General features: G+C 40.9%; 2 protein-coding genes across 2 annotated transcripts; one reads left to right on the top strand and one right to left on the bottom strand.

The window, feature by feature from the left end:
* Window positions 1-1,768: 1,768 nt before the first annotated feature.
* On the bottom strand, window positions 1,769-4,480 carry LOC112186713. The gene is made up of 4 exons (XM_024325213.2): window positions 3,343-4,480; window positions 3,052-3,258; window positions 2,849-2,940; window positions 1,769-2,688 (listed from the first exon to the last, which is right to left on the bottom strand). The coding sequence occupies exons 1-4, from the start codon at window positions 4,444-4,446 to the stop codon at window positions 1,980-1,982; spliced, it is 2,112 nt and encodes a 703-aa protein (XP_024180981.1). The 5' UTR covers window positions 4,447-4,480; the 3' UTR covers window positions 1,769-1,979.
* Window positions 4,481-6,564: 2,084 nt separating this feature from the next.
* On the top strand, window positions 6,565-14,074 carry LOC112186715. Its single transcript, XM_024325216.2, has 3 exons — window positions 6,565-6,804; window positions 7,026-7,229; window positions 13,459-14,074. Exons 1-3 carry the CDS (start codon window positions 6,769-6,771, stop codon window positions 13,753-13,755), a joined length of 537 nt encoding a protein of 178 aa, XP_024180984.2. The 5' UTR covers window positions 6,565-6,768; the 3' UTR covers window positions 13,756-14,074.
* The last annotated feature ends 1,089 nt before the right edge of the window (window positions 14,075-15,163 follow it).

The raw sequence follows: 15,163 nt of genomic DNA, 5'->3' as shown, positions 1-15,163 counted from the left end.
ATTGTGCTAGCTTAAGGAAGCCAAAATCCTTTTATGAACTAAAAACTAGTGGTTTTAAAAGAACAAATTAATCGTGGTTAAATGTACACTTTTTTATGAGATATTTTTGCTAACAAATAATTCATTGGAAGAAGTGTGACCATATTTATATTTAATATTTTATCACATTTATTGATGAAATTTCGTTGATAATGACTCTCATCAAAATATTATAAAAAAGATACAATTTTAGTTCTATACCAATAATATTTCGGCTTACATAAAAAAATAAAATAGAAAACACCTATCCCTCGACTCTGACGCTTCGTCAACAATTGCATGAAAACTATGATTTATTTCTTATTTTCACTTTCTATAGCTACAGCTTATTGGATTCAGATTATAGACCATTACACAAAGAAATAACTAAAATTATAGAACTGACCAACTGCTTGCTGTTCTACTCAATTTTGGACTTGTTTCCCAGTTTCTTCCTAAAGGTATATAGCAGGAGAGAGGTAGGCTTAGGAAAACTCAATATAACAAGGAAAATCTTCCTATCTGATTCAGGATTGTAGCTTAATGGCCACTAGAATCTATTAGGAAAGAAATTCTCAATCCTAATACCTCTAGGAATAAGCATATACTAAGGACGGAAGATAATGCATTTGAAGACATGGTACTAAGATCGGAAGATAATGCATGAAAACCATCCAGGTTTAAAGGGCCAATTTGAGCAATAATTTACTAATCGCATGAGCGTAAAAAGGAGTTTAGAAGGCTTTTGATCATCTTCATGGGAATTGGGAAATACATGTGGGTAAAATCTTATTGAAAAATGTTGCTAGCTAGTGTCGGTGAACAAGTGTGCTCCACAGAATACCTAGGCCTATACTCATCTATAGTAGAAGCATATTTGGTGGTTAGACTCATCCATGTCCTATGCTCCTTTTCTGCATGTTTATAACCAAACACGCTGCTTATACTCATCCATTTCCTATGCTTTTGCTCTGTATTTATGACAAAAAGAAATCCGAACTTTGTCTGGGAAAGAACAGACCTCTCTGTTCTGGTTTTAGCAAGAATCTCACAAAAAGAAAGAACACACGAGAAAAATGGCATTTGTTCTCAATCAATTATGCCCCATCTGTCATCACCCGTTGCATCAAAATGAGGTCCTTTCTGTGGCCTGCCAGTTCCCACACTATTTTCATTACGATTGCTACACATATGGCCATCAAGTGCATGTCTGCTCCGGAGATGGTGGAAGTGCCATGTACCTGTCGGACAACTAATCGTTCAACTCTAAACTATAAGTAGCTTCACACCGGTTTCAAGCGGATCGCTGATGCTGACCTTCCTCCTGCTGCTCCGCATCCTATGCCGCTGGTTCTTCCTCCTCCTCCGCCTATGCCGGTGGATGTAGCGCCCAAGGGTCCGGCCGCATAGGCAAATTCTATAGCTTTATGTAAAGCCTAAAAGGAAGCATGCTGTTAATCTGCCTCATTTAGATATGTACCGTTTTATCAAAGTATTATTCTCATCTAAAAGTAAGCTTGATGTAAACCTCAATTACAAGGTAGCAACTTCTAGTAAGGCTATTAGGCACTTCTGTGGTAGGGTTCTTCCAAGGGTTGTAACCTTTTAACTTTTTTACACTCACTGTGAAGGAAACTGCTTTGTGTTCTTTCTTTGAGGGTATTGATTCTTGTGACTTGCGTTTATCCAATTTGAATGACAATGAGGCTTGTGGGTTGTGAAAAGAGACAATATGGATCGAATTGGCAGTTCTTCACTTCAGTAAATACCATAATTCAAATCAAAAGTCGAATTAATATTGCCAAGATAACTAGAGAACCATATCTTACAATTGGGACTCAATTCTACATACTCAAAGAGGAGTTGAAAATTAAATAAATCAATTGGAGTAGATCTTCAAATCTTCTTCAAATCTCAATCCATGATTAATCCATAAAGACCAAAATAAGCCTAAATGAAAATCAAGATGAAGCAAGAGGTGAGGAATTGTCAAATGTCGTGCCAACATGTTGAATAACAAAGCCATAGATCTTTCTCTTAAGCCGATCAACCTTTTCATTCAGTAGATCATCCCTTTTGGATACGACTCGATCCAACCACTCATTAACTCGCTTCAACTGTGACAAGACAGCTGCAATGGAGCCACAGTCTAGAGGTAACTTAACACCATCTGCAGCGCACTCTCCAAACACCCGAAAACCGGCATCCATGGCTTTCTCAACAAACTGTAGAAACCACATTTGCATCTCCGACTGCAAGTTCTTTGCAAGCTCAACCGTCTCTCTCATTCCATTTCCCTTCTTCCAATCCCCAACATGAGCATTGGACTGCAGCGACAAAGAAGAAATCTTCAAATTAGCTTTGGCAGGTGCGTTGAGAGATTGTCGCTTTGACAAACTTTTCTGCAGAGTGGGTGGAGACTCATGATCTTGGGGGCTCAGAAGAGAGACAACTCCAAGATCAGTAGCCAAGGCAGCTTCAACCCAAAGAGAAACTGATTTTGATTGCTCAGTTGGAATGTTATCATGAGTTGCATCAGAACTGCGGTTGCAGGCAATTGATTCTAGAGTAGTTGTTGATTTAACAACATCATCATAAATCGAAAAGAACTGGTCAATGGCAGGTAAAGGGTTCCCAACCTTTGATGTGGACGACAGTTCTGCAAACATGCTGAGATGGAAAGGAAAAGGGAAAGTAAAATTTTTGTTCACACCAGTCACTAATAATGGTATGATCATTCAGTAAATGCAATATGTTCATTAATTCAACAACGCACAACAGAAGACAATATGTGATATTAACTATCGACGCATACATGAATTCATAATACCTTAATTTCCTAACAAGAGACTCCGTTGCAATCGCCTCCTCTAGTGCTTCGGCTGCAGCTGTGGCAGCAAGTGCCTTCCTTTGCATAGCTTCCTGCAATTGGGTATAGTTTAGTGGATGTCAAGCTATTGATTTCTATAAACAATTCTCGCCCAATTTGCGTCCAATCCCAAATAAGCAACAAGATCAAATCCTTATCCATACCTTTCCAAGTCTTGCAAGGTCTGCAGAGACTCCATCTAATCGAACACTACCATCAGTCCATTTCCTTTCATGAACAGTGATCCCCAGAGCTGCATAGCTTGGCTTCTCTTGGACCGGGGAATCTTCATGTGAGCTAGCCTTCGATTTCACACTTGAACAATCATCACTTGTTGTTTTTGCATCACTTAATCTTCTCGAAAGGGCAGCCTGCAAAGACAGAATGATGAATTCAGCAATCATATTAAGAAAAGCTTCAAACTAATATGCAGGGGAACCAGTCAAATTCCCTACCTGAGTTCGCAAAATTGCTTGCACATCCGGTTTGTTCTTTGACACAGGCTTCTCCTTTTGCTGCACCGCAGGCGACTCGTCTTCCCATCCCTTCCGGTTATTCTTACCAGACCCCGCAATTGAATCCGAAATCTTCGAAATTCCGGCAACAATTGTAGCCATTTTCTTCCTTGCAGCAGAGTCCTTCGCTCCCCCAACAGACAATCTCCTCCCCGGAGAAATCGAAGCTCTTCGGGGATTCGGCGACGCCTGCCTCCGCCCAATTGGCGACGGCTGCCGGTACCTCGACGGCACAATAATCGAGGGCTCCTTAGCCACCTTCCGATTCTCTTCACGCGCCACCATCAAGCTCGGAACCACACATTTCGACGGCGCCGGAGACGACGATCTCTTTCCTTTTCCGGCCGGCGATGGATCCCTCTCCGCCGGAGGTACGGCCACATTTTTCTTCCCCGCTGAAGCAGACCTTTTTGCGGTGGCCGGAGATGAGAATCTCGCCGCCACCGGCCGATCCGAGACCTTCTTCGCCTCGTCGGAATTCACATTCCCTCCCACATTAACATTCTCTCTATTCGCAAACGGCTGCCGCCGCTGCGGCGATCTTCCCTTCTCGATCTTCGCCTCCGTCCTGACGGCCGGCTGATCCTGCTTCTTGGACAGATAAATCGCCATGAAATCGGCGGACTGGTCGGAATCCGACACCGGCTTGATCACGAACTCCCTCTTAGACGCCGAGATCTGCGCCACCAGAGGCTCCGGCGAACCGACGAAGGGGTGGCGGCCCGCGATGGGGCGGATTCCTGAGACGCGCGGCACCGGAGAGTCGAAATCGAAGCGGTCGACGTAGACGAACTGGCCGAGCTGGAGGCGGTTGGCGAGGATGAGATCGGTGTCTTTCTCGGAGAGGGAAACGTAGGTGGAGTTGAGGGAGTCGGAGAGCTGGACGTAGAAGCCTTGGTTGGGCCAGAGGTCGTCGGAGCCGGCGAGGGCGGGGACGATGCCGATGACTTGGAGGAGGGCGGAGCGGTGGTCGCCGGTGACTTTGGTGGCGGAGTTCATGGACTGGAGGAGCCGGAGGAGGATTCCGGGAGTGGGCGACGCCATTAGGGTTTAGAGAATCAGAGAGAGAGAGAGAGAGAGAGAGAGGATTGGGATTTGTGTGAAGATGAGTTGTGAGAAAGAGAAGTTTGGATTTTTGAAAAAGGAGGAAGAAGAGCTCTCGTCAGGCCGTTAGGTTTTTTGAAATTCAAATTTTCCCGGCCTCTGACTATTATTATTCGTTTATTGTAGTTTTTTTGAATTGAGACGTTACCGTTACGTTATCCCCGTTGATTGCGAGATGCTAGAAGCACTGGGCCGTCCTAGAGGGGAGTTTTCACTGCCAGTTGCACCATGACACATGGAATAGTAGCAGCTACTTCAGCTGGAGAGCTCTTTTTGGAAGGAGAGAAGAAAGACTTTCTCTCCGGCTTCAAGAATGAAAGGAAGCAGTCTAAACAGCACTAGAAGGAACTAAAAAGCAGACACATGTATACACAAATCACTTCGGGGAGAATGGAATGTGATGAATTTTATCCAATAATTTGTTCTGAGACACTATTCTGGTCAAAGTATTTGTGGTTCATACATTTAGACACTATCAAAAGATAAATAAAGATGTTTGCCGTCAGATTTTGGAACAAATATATGACCTAAATTAAGTAAAAAATAATAATAATTTGAACTATCCATCACGAAAATTTTGCTGTTGTGCTTTTAAGTTGAAAGATGCTACAATTCTACTTGAGTTCCATAGATTCTACCAGAACAATCTTTTGCCAAGCAGGCAGCAAATTAACTAAACCAAATGCAACCTGTTTCAATTTTTCCTGGCTGATTGAGCTAGGCTATTGCAGAACCCAATACAAAAATATAATCCATTCCCACACTTCTTTAAAATATATTATGCCAAAAGAGAAGAAAAGAATACTCGGTGTCTTGCTTAGTGAAATGAAGATTTCTTTTTTCTCTTTGTAAACCCCACCTCTTTTTGGGTTTTGATCGAGAACAAACACCAAAATCTGGAGAGAAATGTTTTTACTTTCCTTTTCCACTGTTGCTGTGTTCATATCAATTTCTAGTATTTTCATGGATCAGGTCCTTTATTTGTTTAAATAGGAGAGGCTATTTGTTTCCTGAACACTCTTTGCTGGCTTTTGGGTGGTTTTATTTTTGAAAGTTATGTCTATAATAAAAATCACCAAGGAAAACCATACCTAGCCTTCTGTTGGATTTCATAAAGTCTAGTATTATATATGAATAAGAAAAAAATGTAATTAATAAATTTTGGATGTAACGTTTTACATACATCGTCTTTTTTTATGCGATATTTTATTATTATTATTATTAGGATTAATTTCAGTTTACCCCCCTGAGGTTTGAGGGTGTCATCATTTCACCCCCTCTACTTTCAATTTTGAATTTTTACCCCCTAAACTTTCTAATTTCAATCAGCCGTGTCCAATTTCTACTATTCTGTGTCCAAATTGGACGTTAAGTTTGATTTTTGAGAGCTAAAATGGTCATTTTAACATTAAAAAATAAAAAAATTAAAAAAATCTGTTTTTTAGTTTTTTTTTTTTTTTGTCTTCAACCTATACACCATAAGGGGCCCACAAGGCTGTGGATGTAAAAGTAGCTGAGAAATGAAGATCACAATATCAATGCAGCAATACCTAATAATATAAAGGGAATTCTTGGGTTCATTAATGATCAAATATAATGTAGGTAGCTAAAAGAGATAGTCAAATAGGGTTGTGATAGGTAAAATTAGGAGACTGTTCCAAAACTAGAATTTGTTTGATGAAATTGGGAAGAAAAAAAAAATTTCAATAATAGGATTGAAATCTCTACAAACACATTTTTCTAACAAGTTTTGAGTGGGCTAAAGTCATATGCCCGAAATATTAACAAAAAAGACCACACAACCCTAATATTATTGACTTATAACAAGTTCAATTCCAACACGAATACGGATTAAGGCATGTGTTTTGCAAGATAGCCGGACATGTGACCCCAGATTTTTTATTAATCGTATCAACTTATTCTATGCGAGTTCAAATATTCAAGTGGTACTACAGAGTTATGCACAGGAATTGATAACGATACTACAAGTAGTTTTGTTAGCCTACTGTGTGAGTCTATGACATAGGGTAGTTTATTGGACAAAAAGAAAGAAAAAAAATTGGGTAGTTTAAATTAGTTGTTAAGCGGATAAGAATCCCAGAGTCGGCGACCCGTTAGCTTAAGATCGAAGAAGAAAGTAACGTTCCCCACATTTTCAATATTCAAAACTACAACGGCAATATTCTCGACTCCCCCTTCTCACTTGTCTCTGAAACAAAAGCCCATCTTCTCTCTTTTGTCTCAAAACACATAACAGCAGCTATGAAGAACAACGAATCTGTGCCAAATCGCGTTGTGGTATGTATTGATTTGTTCTTTTTGGTTATTCAATTTGGGTTTTATGTAAGAATCATGGTTTTGCTGTAAGTTTGAATTTTCATTCATATCTGGGTTCAAATTGGTTCTTTTCCTATTCTCTTCTTTGTTCCGTAATCGAAATGGAGTCTGTCAGTTTTGAATTCGAATTGGGTCTCTTCCAATTCATATCTTTGTTTCGTAATCGAATTGGTTTTGAACAGGGCCCTGGCCAGGATGACCCATGTGCTATATGCTCAAAGCCGTTTCGATTCAGGGACATCGTATCTGTGGTAGGAAAGGAGCAGCAGCACATATTTCATTTTGATTGCTACTGCTATGGTGTGGAAGTGACGCGCAGGCTTGATGACTATGCCCATGGAAGAAGGGAGACATCAGCCCGTTGCCCTCTGCAGAGAAGAAATCAAGTATGGAGAATATCTTACTTATTTACATCTCGAGGAGGGTTTAACACGGCTCCGCCTCGACCAGTATCCACTTCCACCACCACCACCACGGCGTCTCCCACCAGTGCCTGCCGGAGATCAGCCTCCACCTCCACCTCCTCCTCCCCCGTCGCCGCCTGATGGAGACCAGGATGCTGACATGTTTGAAGATGCCTTTACGGGGCCAGCCCGGGGCGACAACCCAACAACCTCTTCCCACACGGTACTGTCACTTCCTTTTAACTTTCTGTGTTTTTAGATTGCTTCTGAGATGTAGGTGGTTTAGGTAGTCATATGGTTTCGAGCAGTTGTTCTTTAGGATTTCTCTTGATTAGTATTACGGGTTCAAAAACAGTTCAATTGGACATAGTGCTCAGTAGGTGAATCTAAGGCTAAGACTTGTTTTGTTGGTATATATTCCTTCCTGCAGTTGGACGTAAGCGGGGGATTTGAATCTCCTATGAGCCTTAGTTGGCCATCAACAAGTCACTTTAAGAGCTTTGGAAAACTGATTAAGAGAAGAAGCTACTACGTCAACTGGTTTCTTTTCAGAATTCTTGATTTGTTACTGATGGTTGATGATGTTGTTGAAATGAAAATGTTCGCTGAAAGGATAAACATTATGCTTTGGAGGGATTGTGACATTAATGGCTGCCTGGAGAAGTCTAGAGCCAATACTACAAGCTTGAGGAGGACATAATACACATTGGCACCGACGTCTCTCACCTCCAAGACACAAAGAAAAGATTTAACATCAAATTCCTGAGGCGAGACTCATCAAAATCTGCCCAACAGCTTGTGTCTCAGTATGATACTGAGACAGTATCTATTCAGCAGCCTTATAGTATTGGACCTAGGCTTCTCCAGGCAGCCATTAATGTCACAATCCCTCCCAAGCATAATGTTTATCCTTTCAGCGAACATTTTCATTTCAACAACATCATCAACCATCAGTAACAGATCAAGAATTCCGAAAAGAAACCAGTTGACGTAGTAGCTTCTTCTCTTAATCAGTTTTCCAAAGCTCTTAAAGTGACTTGTTGATGGCCAACTAGGGCTCATAGGAGATTCAAATCCCCCGCTTACGTCCAACTGCATGAATGAATATATACCAACAAAACAAGTCTTAGCCTTAGATTCACCTACTGAGCACTATGTCCAATTGAACTGTTTTTGAACCCGTAATACTAATCAAGAGAAATCCTAAAGAACAACTGCCCGAAACCATATGACTACCTAAACCACCTACATCCCAGAAGCAATCCAAAAACACAGAAAGTTAAAAGGAAGTGACAGTACCGTGTGGGAAGAGGTTGTTGGGGTTGTTGCCCCGGGCTGGCCTCGTAAAGGCATCTTCAAACATGTCAGCATCCTGGTCTCCATCAGGCAGCGCCGGGGGAGGAGGAGGTGGAGGCTGATCTCCGGCAGGCACTGGTGGGAGACGCTGCGGTGGTGGTGGTGGATAATGGTCGAGGCGGAGCCGTGTTAAACCCTCCTCGAGATGTTCGGTTAGCAATATGTTATGCGCATTGATTGATACTCTGATTCTCATTTCTCATCCACTTTTGCATCCATGGCCTTTCTCAAATAGAGACATTTTCTCCACAATGAATTGGGAGCCCAAAACAAACTCTATTAATCCTAACTAGAATTAGGAAATATTATGTTTTGATAACCAACTGTGTTAAAATTGGCATATAGAGTTAGATGATATATATAACTGCTATTATTTAAGATGTTCTTTATGAGGATTTTTGTAATGTGTCAATGGTAGCTTGGGATTCAAATTTTATACCCCATAGTGCATTCTTATAATATTAATAATGAGCACGGAACCCAACCTCTCAGTGAGGCTGTGTTCTAAACTGCATATAAAAAATAAAACTGACATCTTACTTTAGGTCAAAAGTCAAAACTAGAGCTAAATAATTATGTAAGTACTGAAGATTACAATCAAAGCGCAAAAAGCTAGATCGAGACTTTCGAATTGGCTTTAGCGGGTGCTTTGAGAGATTGTCATTTTGGCAAATTTTTTCTTTTTTTTTTAGAAATTTCTATTTCTATTGAGTTCCAACGTTAAAACCATAACTAAGGGAGGGCTATCGGGTTGTCCTTCTTAAATACCATTTCACGTTCTAAAATGATCGAATTAATTAGAACTCTTGCATGACAAAATTGATTATAAATAAATGAGCTTCTTAATCACAATCAGGCACTCACGCATTTCTTGTTCTTTTTTCGACAAATGAAACAACCTTCCATTAACATTAAGATAGTAAGAACAGTACAGCGGAAGCCCCAGAAAAGGCCACAACACACCGAATACATAAGGGATAGGCTCAAATGCATTAATAACTGCAGATGTTAAAAGTTTAAAAATAACTTCAAGGAGGACATAATGTCGATAATATCACAACAGAGACTGTTCTTGAAAGTAACAGACGCTATCGTAATCACACCCGGCACGATAAATAGAGTACTTAAATCTGGCAATCTATGAAGTGATTTCCCAAACTTTCGACGATAGTGCTGCTCTCAACAGGAGATCTATCATAGATCCCAATCACGAGGGCAGCCCTTGTCTTCATTATGGTTATTCCAGGATCATTATTCGCCCCATGCATATTTTTAGACCCACAAAGTCAAAAGAGATACATATACAAATCATATATTTGATAAACTCCACTTCTCACTACCATAATACTATTTAATCAGGTCAAACATAGGTACTGTTTATCAAATTATTCTCACCTCCAGCCTTGCACGAATGACAGAACCGTCAATACCTTGGACCACGTTGTAGCTAGTCCCTCCAATGAATAAGGTGCCATGAGTTCCAGGTCGCTCGAATTCGTTCATGATGGCAGTTATTTCACCTTCCTGAAACTGCAACAAGTATAAATATATAAGTACCACTAAACGCAAAAATCCTGTTAGTAAAACATGCACGAGCTAAAGAAAGGCTGGGATTACTAACAATTTGATTAAACACGAAACAATTCATATCGACATATCTATTTAGTTTGCGTGCGTCTATAGCTCATAGAATAGAGATAGAAAATCTTTCTGAGCTCCAGGAAACCCGGAAACCCTAGTTTCGGCGTTTTGAGAAATTCGGCTCGTCCGGCGGCGCTCCGGGTCGGTGTAGGTTGGCCTCGCCTCTATCAGGTTGCTGCCGGACGGGTGTTGAACCCTACTTGCTCGGGATGGTCGGAAAGGGAGGCGCTGGGCTCAAGGTGTTGGACGGGGCGGGATGATTTCCAGACGAAGTCTCTTGGTGTATTCGCGTTGTGTTGTGCAGGGAAGGGACTCCGGCGTGGGCTCTGCAGATTCAGGCGACAATATTTCTGATAGGTTGAACGACAGCGTGGTTCTCAGGAACTGTCGGCGGCGAGAAACTGGAAGATCGGGGCGGCTCGTGATTCTGGTGTGTGGCGAGGCCGAGTGGTGGCCGTGGTCTGCTGGGGTGGACCGGCTCGACTTGCTTGGGTGTGGTCGGCGAGGCTGATTTGGACGCACAAGGAGGTGAAGTTTTGGGCCAGTTCTAGATCCTGTTGGGCCTTGTGCTGTTTGGGCTTCCCTTTTGGGCTACCTTCTGAGCTCTATTTGGGCTAGGGCTTTGGCTTTGGCCCAATTCTATGTTTATGGCTTTTAGTCTTTTTACAATAAGGTTCCGCTTGCAGGGACAATCTAGGCACTTTTGTGCATTTAGTTTTTTGCATTGGGAAGGTTTTGTTTCCCGGGTCTCCTTGCCTAGTACTTGAAATTGCATTCTTTTATGAATTGCTTATTAGTTCTCTCTAGTTATACACCAATTGAGGTCTCTAGGCGACTAGGTTTACTTTTCAAAGAGAGGCTTGTAGTGAGGAGTTAATCTTTTGTATGTAGGCTCACTAAGTGAGCGCATGTGTTAGCAGTGAGGGTCACCTGTCCTTTGTTGGGTAGCTTATACCATTTATGACTTTGGTGTAAGACAACACTTGATGTACGTGCCTTCTGGTCATGGATAAATGAATGAAGTTATCTCTTTTCCTCAAAAAAAAAAAAAAAAGGCTGGGATTACTAAACTAGAGGGAAGTTTTCGCTTGCGGCCCATGTGTTTCCTTCGTGGGATGCTATTGCACCACATCTGAGCAGTTCATTGCCCATTTAATCCTCTTCCAAGTGACTGTTGAAGTTAAATGCCATCTTGAAAGGAAAACAGAGAACAAAGATGAATTTCTTTGTGGGTTTTTTTTGAAGAAGGATGAATTTCTTTGTGGTTAAAGAGGCTATATATAGGCAATATAGCAAGGCTAGGCGCCCTCATGGTGGCTAATAATTGTTCTAAAAGTATTAACCATGGGTAGCTAGCTGGCTTTTACAACTTGAAGTGAAAAGTTTCAATCAATCAGCTAAAATGATACTTTTGGGAATAGGGATTCTCAAAACCCTAGCTCAACCCTAAGTTAATGTACTTTTGACCAAAATGGGGAAGTTGGGAACCCAATTCAGGTCAATTATGTTCATTTTGGTGCTTGCTTTGAGTGGTCGTAGTATATAACGTTTCCCGAGCTCTCAGGGAAAGCTCAGCCTTTCAGAGTAGATGATAAGGGCCTTTCACGCTCACAGAGTCGAGTGCCTTGGTTAAAGTTGGAGAAAGGGAAACTTTCACCAATATGGCAACCCAATTCAATTCAATCACTCATTCATCTATATTTCTTTTCCTCAGGCCCAAAAAACTCATTCACCAATATTACTTATGTTCTTGTTCCTCCAATCCCCAGTGATAATTGCTTAAATTACAGAGGATACCTTACACTTAATGCTGAATTGCTGATGCAAATAATTGGAGGATATATACCATGGAACCTACCTTAGCTTAGCTAGCAAACAATGAAAAAGTGTTACATTTTGGTTAATTAGTTTGAGCTTATACCTTAGATTGTTCTGGCAGGATGAACCGTTTCCAAAACCATATATATCAATTACAACCTTAACGATAACTGTCTTATTTGATCTTATCCAATGTAATATCCATCATATATAGTTACTCTTTCTTCAAACCCTAGCTCCAAATTGGCAATAGACTGATAATTCAGTCCAACGAAAACCTCTGTTACTGATCCATGTGTTTCCCTCCCTTGAATGAAAAACGAAGCATTAGTTTCATCATCAATATTCAATTCAAGGCTTGCAATATGCTTGGTGTTTTCAAGGAGCACAACTCAAGTTGTTTGGTACTGTTTCCAATAGATTGGGTTGAGATTTCTATTGTAAAATATTCTTCATCACATATCATTTCATCTCTTTCCAGAATCCTGTGAAGTCCATTTCCAGATCCACAAGCAATTATATGTCACTGTATGTAGTTCCCCATAAGCCAGCAATAAAGGTTGATATGAACTGGCCACAGGGGCTTGATAGATAGAGACGTACTGATAGTGCATGAATCATGTAGCGGTTAAACTTCACATTACATTATTACACTGTCAGAAGCTGGCAGCTCGCAAAGTTTATCTAGCACCATATTTGTATATTCACTTGCAAGCCTAGCAGCGTATATGTCACATAGAAGCTTTTGATCACCATTTTTCAATGTAAGTGACACATAAACATGTCGTTGTACTGGAAGTGAAAACCATCTTTCGAGATGGCCAGTGATTCCAGTTGGAGGATACCATGGAACCTAGCTTAGCTTAGCTAGCAAACGCTTAGCTAGCAAACGATGAAACATATATGTTACCAGTCATGTACATACCGCTTTCTTCATCACCCTAATTGCATTTCTCATTTTATTACTAGCCTTCTTGCATGACTTTCACCAACTTATTTTCATTGCAGCACTACAACACTAGATAATATTCAATTAGTAAAATCAAACGATAGCGGTAAGGGGTTTTGTGTATATGAGATGTTAGAGGAAACTGAAAGTATTAGATTTTTAATTCTTGGTTACAGTGATTTTGAGATCTGTGGTTTAATTATGATTTGTGTATATTTATAAGCTGTGTTTTTTGAATTTGGGATTGAAGGATTTGTGTATAATATTTATAAGGTTTCTTGATATATAAGTATATAACTAGTAATTTTATGTCAGGTTTAGGGTTTTTTTTTTTTTTTTTTTTTAATAGTTGTGTGTTTGGCTTGTAGTGTATATACTGATGTTAGAAGTGGTAGTGTGCATGACTGCATGTGGCATTGATGGATAAAATGCTTGGTGCTTCTGCAGCCAAATGTTATGAATACTTGCATTGCCATCGTATGCAGGGGAGTCATGGACCGTGCTCTGTATCGGTATGATCACAAGTTGCCCATTGGCGCATTGAACCCGAACAATGTGTGGGTTGTTGATAACGTTGTTCTGCTGCCAGAGGTTGAGTCAGGACCTGAAGATTATAATTATGGTGGCAGAATCAAGGAATTTGTTACTGGGACTTTTGGGGAAACAGGGGATTGGGAAGATTACTCTATTTCCTCATCACTGTTGGGTACTGCAGGGCTGAACAGAAATAAACGTGGGTTTTAAACTTTATTGATATATCATTAATTCATTATTGAGAGGTTAGAGGAGAGAAACAGAATGGGTAGGAGAAGATAAACCAAGGGACCAAACCCTCAATAAAACTCAATTTTATTTCATTCTAATTTGATTTTTTTTTTTTTTTTGAGTCAAGCCCCAGGTAGTGGCGGATTCAGGATGTAAACTTGGGGTGGGCTAATCTAAGGCTTGCTACCAAGATTTTTTTTCCCCATCAATAATGCTTGTAAAAATGTTGAGACTAAATTGTAAAGAAATGTTAATAGAAATTGTTGTAAGAAAATCGGGAAAGAGAGAAAAAAAAATAGGCAAGAAAATTTTTACAGGAAAGAAGAAGGGAGCCCTCCATGGGGAAAGAGAAAAAAAATAACAAAGGAACAAAATAAGAAAATGGGGGAGGAAAATGATAAAACAATCGAGAAAACAAGCATTAATTGCTGTCAACAAGATTCGAACTGAGGTCACTAGGAAAATAACCAACCACTTTGCCAACTGAACCAAACATGAATATAAGAAATGTTAGCACTTATAATCGATCAAATATTGAAAGAATTATGGGTTGGGCTATAGCCTCCTACGTAGTTATGCCCCTAGCCCCAGAGGCGAAATAATATATTCATCACAAGCTTGAATAGGCTATTACATACCCTTTCGCTGCCATTTAAAGATATAGACAGACAAGAAGCTAGTGGTAGTACCCACAATAGTACATAGAAATAGACATACTCGTTATACAATTAACTATGTAGAGGTAGCGGGGATCCTCCATTGGTACTACACCAAAGGCGCTAGAGATCTAGTTTCCTAATAGAAAAAAAAACTATTGTAATTAGACAAAAAGCTAAAAACATAGGGTTGGGCCAAGGGCCAAAACCCTAGCCCAAATTAACAATGGACTAGGGCAGAACCCCAGCCAAAAGTTGAGGCCCAATAGGGTCACCAAGGAGATCACCCAGGCCTATCATCTTGGTTTGGGCCAATTCACCAGCTCTTCCCATCACTCTCGTTGTACACCACAGTCCGGCCACGTTTCATCCAAACCACGTCGCGATTTGCTGCGCTACACCATCCCCGCATTTAAACCGTTCGAGCACCGCTGCAACCTGCATCACCACGGAACACCATCCCCGATAGCCTCGCAATCCCCACTTCCATTGATCAACACCCATGACGCCGTCGATTCAAGAAACCATCAGCGAGGATCGAAAACCGACATGTATCGCACGACCACTGCCTTCACCACCACCACAGCCAAACCATCTGATAAACTCGAGAGAATCCCTTAGAAGAAGTCCAATGGGCAGTACGACTCCCGTCCGACAGCAAACCCCAAGACGGCTTGGGCATTCTAGCCTATCCTCTGTTCATCAACAAAAGATCCTTGAATACTTAAAGA

This window comes from Rosa chinensis, chromosome 2, assembly GCF_002994745.2.
Source record: "Rosa chinensis cultivar Old Blush chromosome 2, RchiOBHm-V2, whole genome shotgun sequence".
Classification (NCBI taxonomy): domain Eukaryota; kingdom Viridiplantae; phylum Streptophyta; class Magnoliopsida; order Rosales; family Rosaceae; genus Rosa; species Rosa chinensis.
Note: the sequence above shows the minus strand (reverse complement) of the source record. Positions and strands in the feature narration are given on the sequence as shown.

Bases quoted from the DNA above. Each gene is read 5' to 3' on its own strand.
- LOC112186715 (XM_024325216.2), top strand. From the start codon at position 6,769: ATGAAGAACAACGAATCTGTGCCAAATCGCGTTGTG. The intron at 6,805-7,025 runs GTATGTATTGAT...GGTTTTGAACAG, and splicing joins CTGTGCCAAATCGCGTTGTG to GGCCCTGGCCAGGATGACCC. The intron at 7,230-13,458 runs GTATGGAGAATA...GTGCTTCTGCAG, and splicing joins CTCTGCAGAGAAGAAATCAA to CCAAATGTTATGAATACTTG.
- LOC112186713 (XM_024325213.2), bottom strand. From the start codon at position 4,446: ATGGCGTCGCCCACTCCCGGAATCCTCCTCCGGCTCCTCCAGTCCATG. The intron at 3,259-3,342 runs GTAGGGAATTTG...CTGTCTTTGCAG, and splicing joins AAGCAATTTTGCGAACTCAG to GCTGCCCTTTCGAGAAGATT. The intron at 2,689-2,848 runs GTATTATGAATT...TTTCCATCTCAG, and splicing joins TCTCTTGTTAGGAAATTAAG to CATGTTTGCAGAACTGTCGT.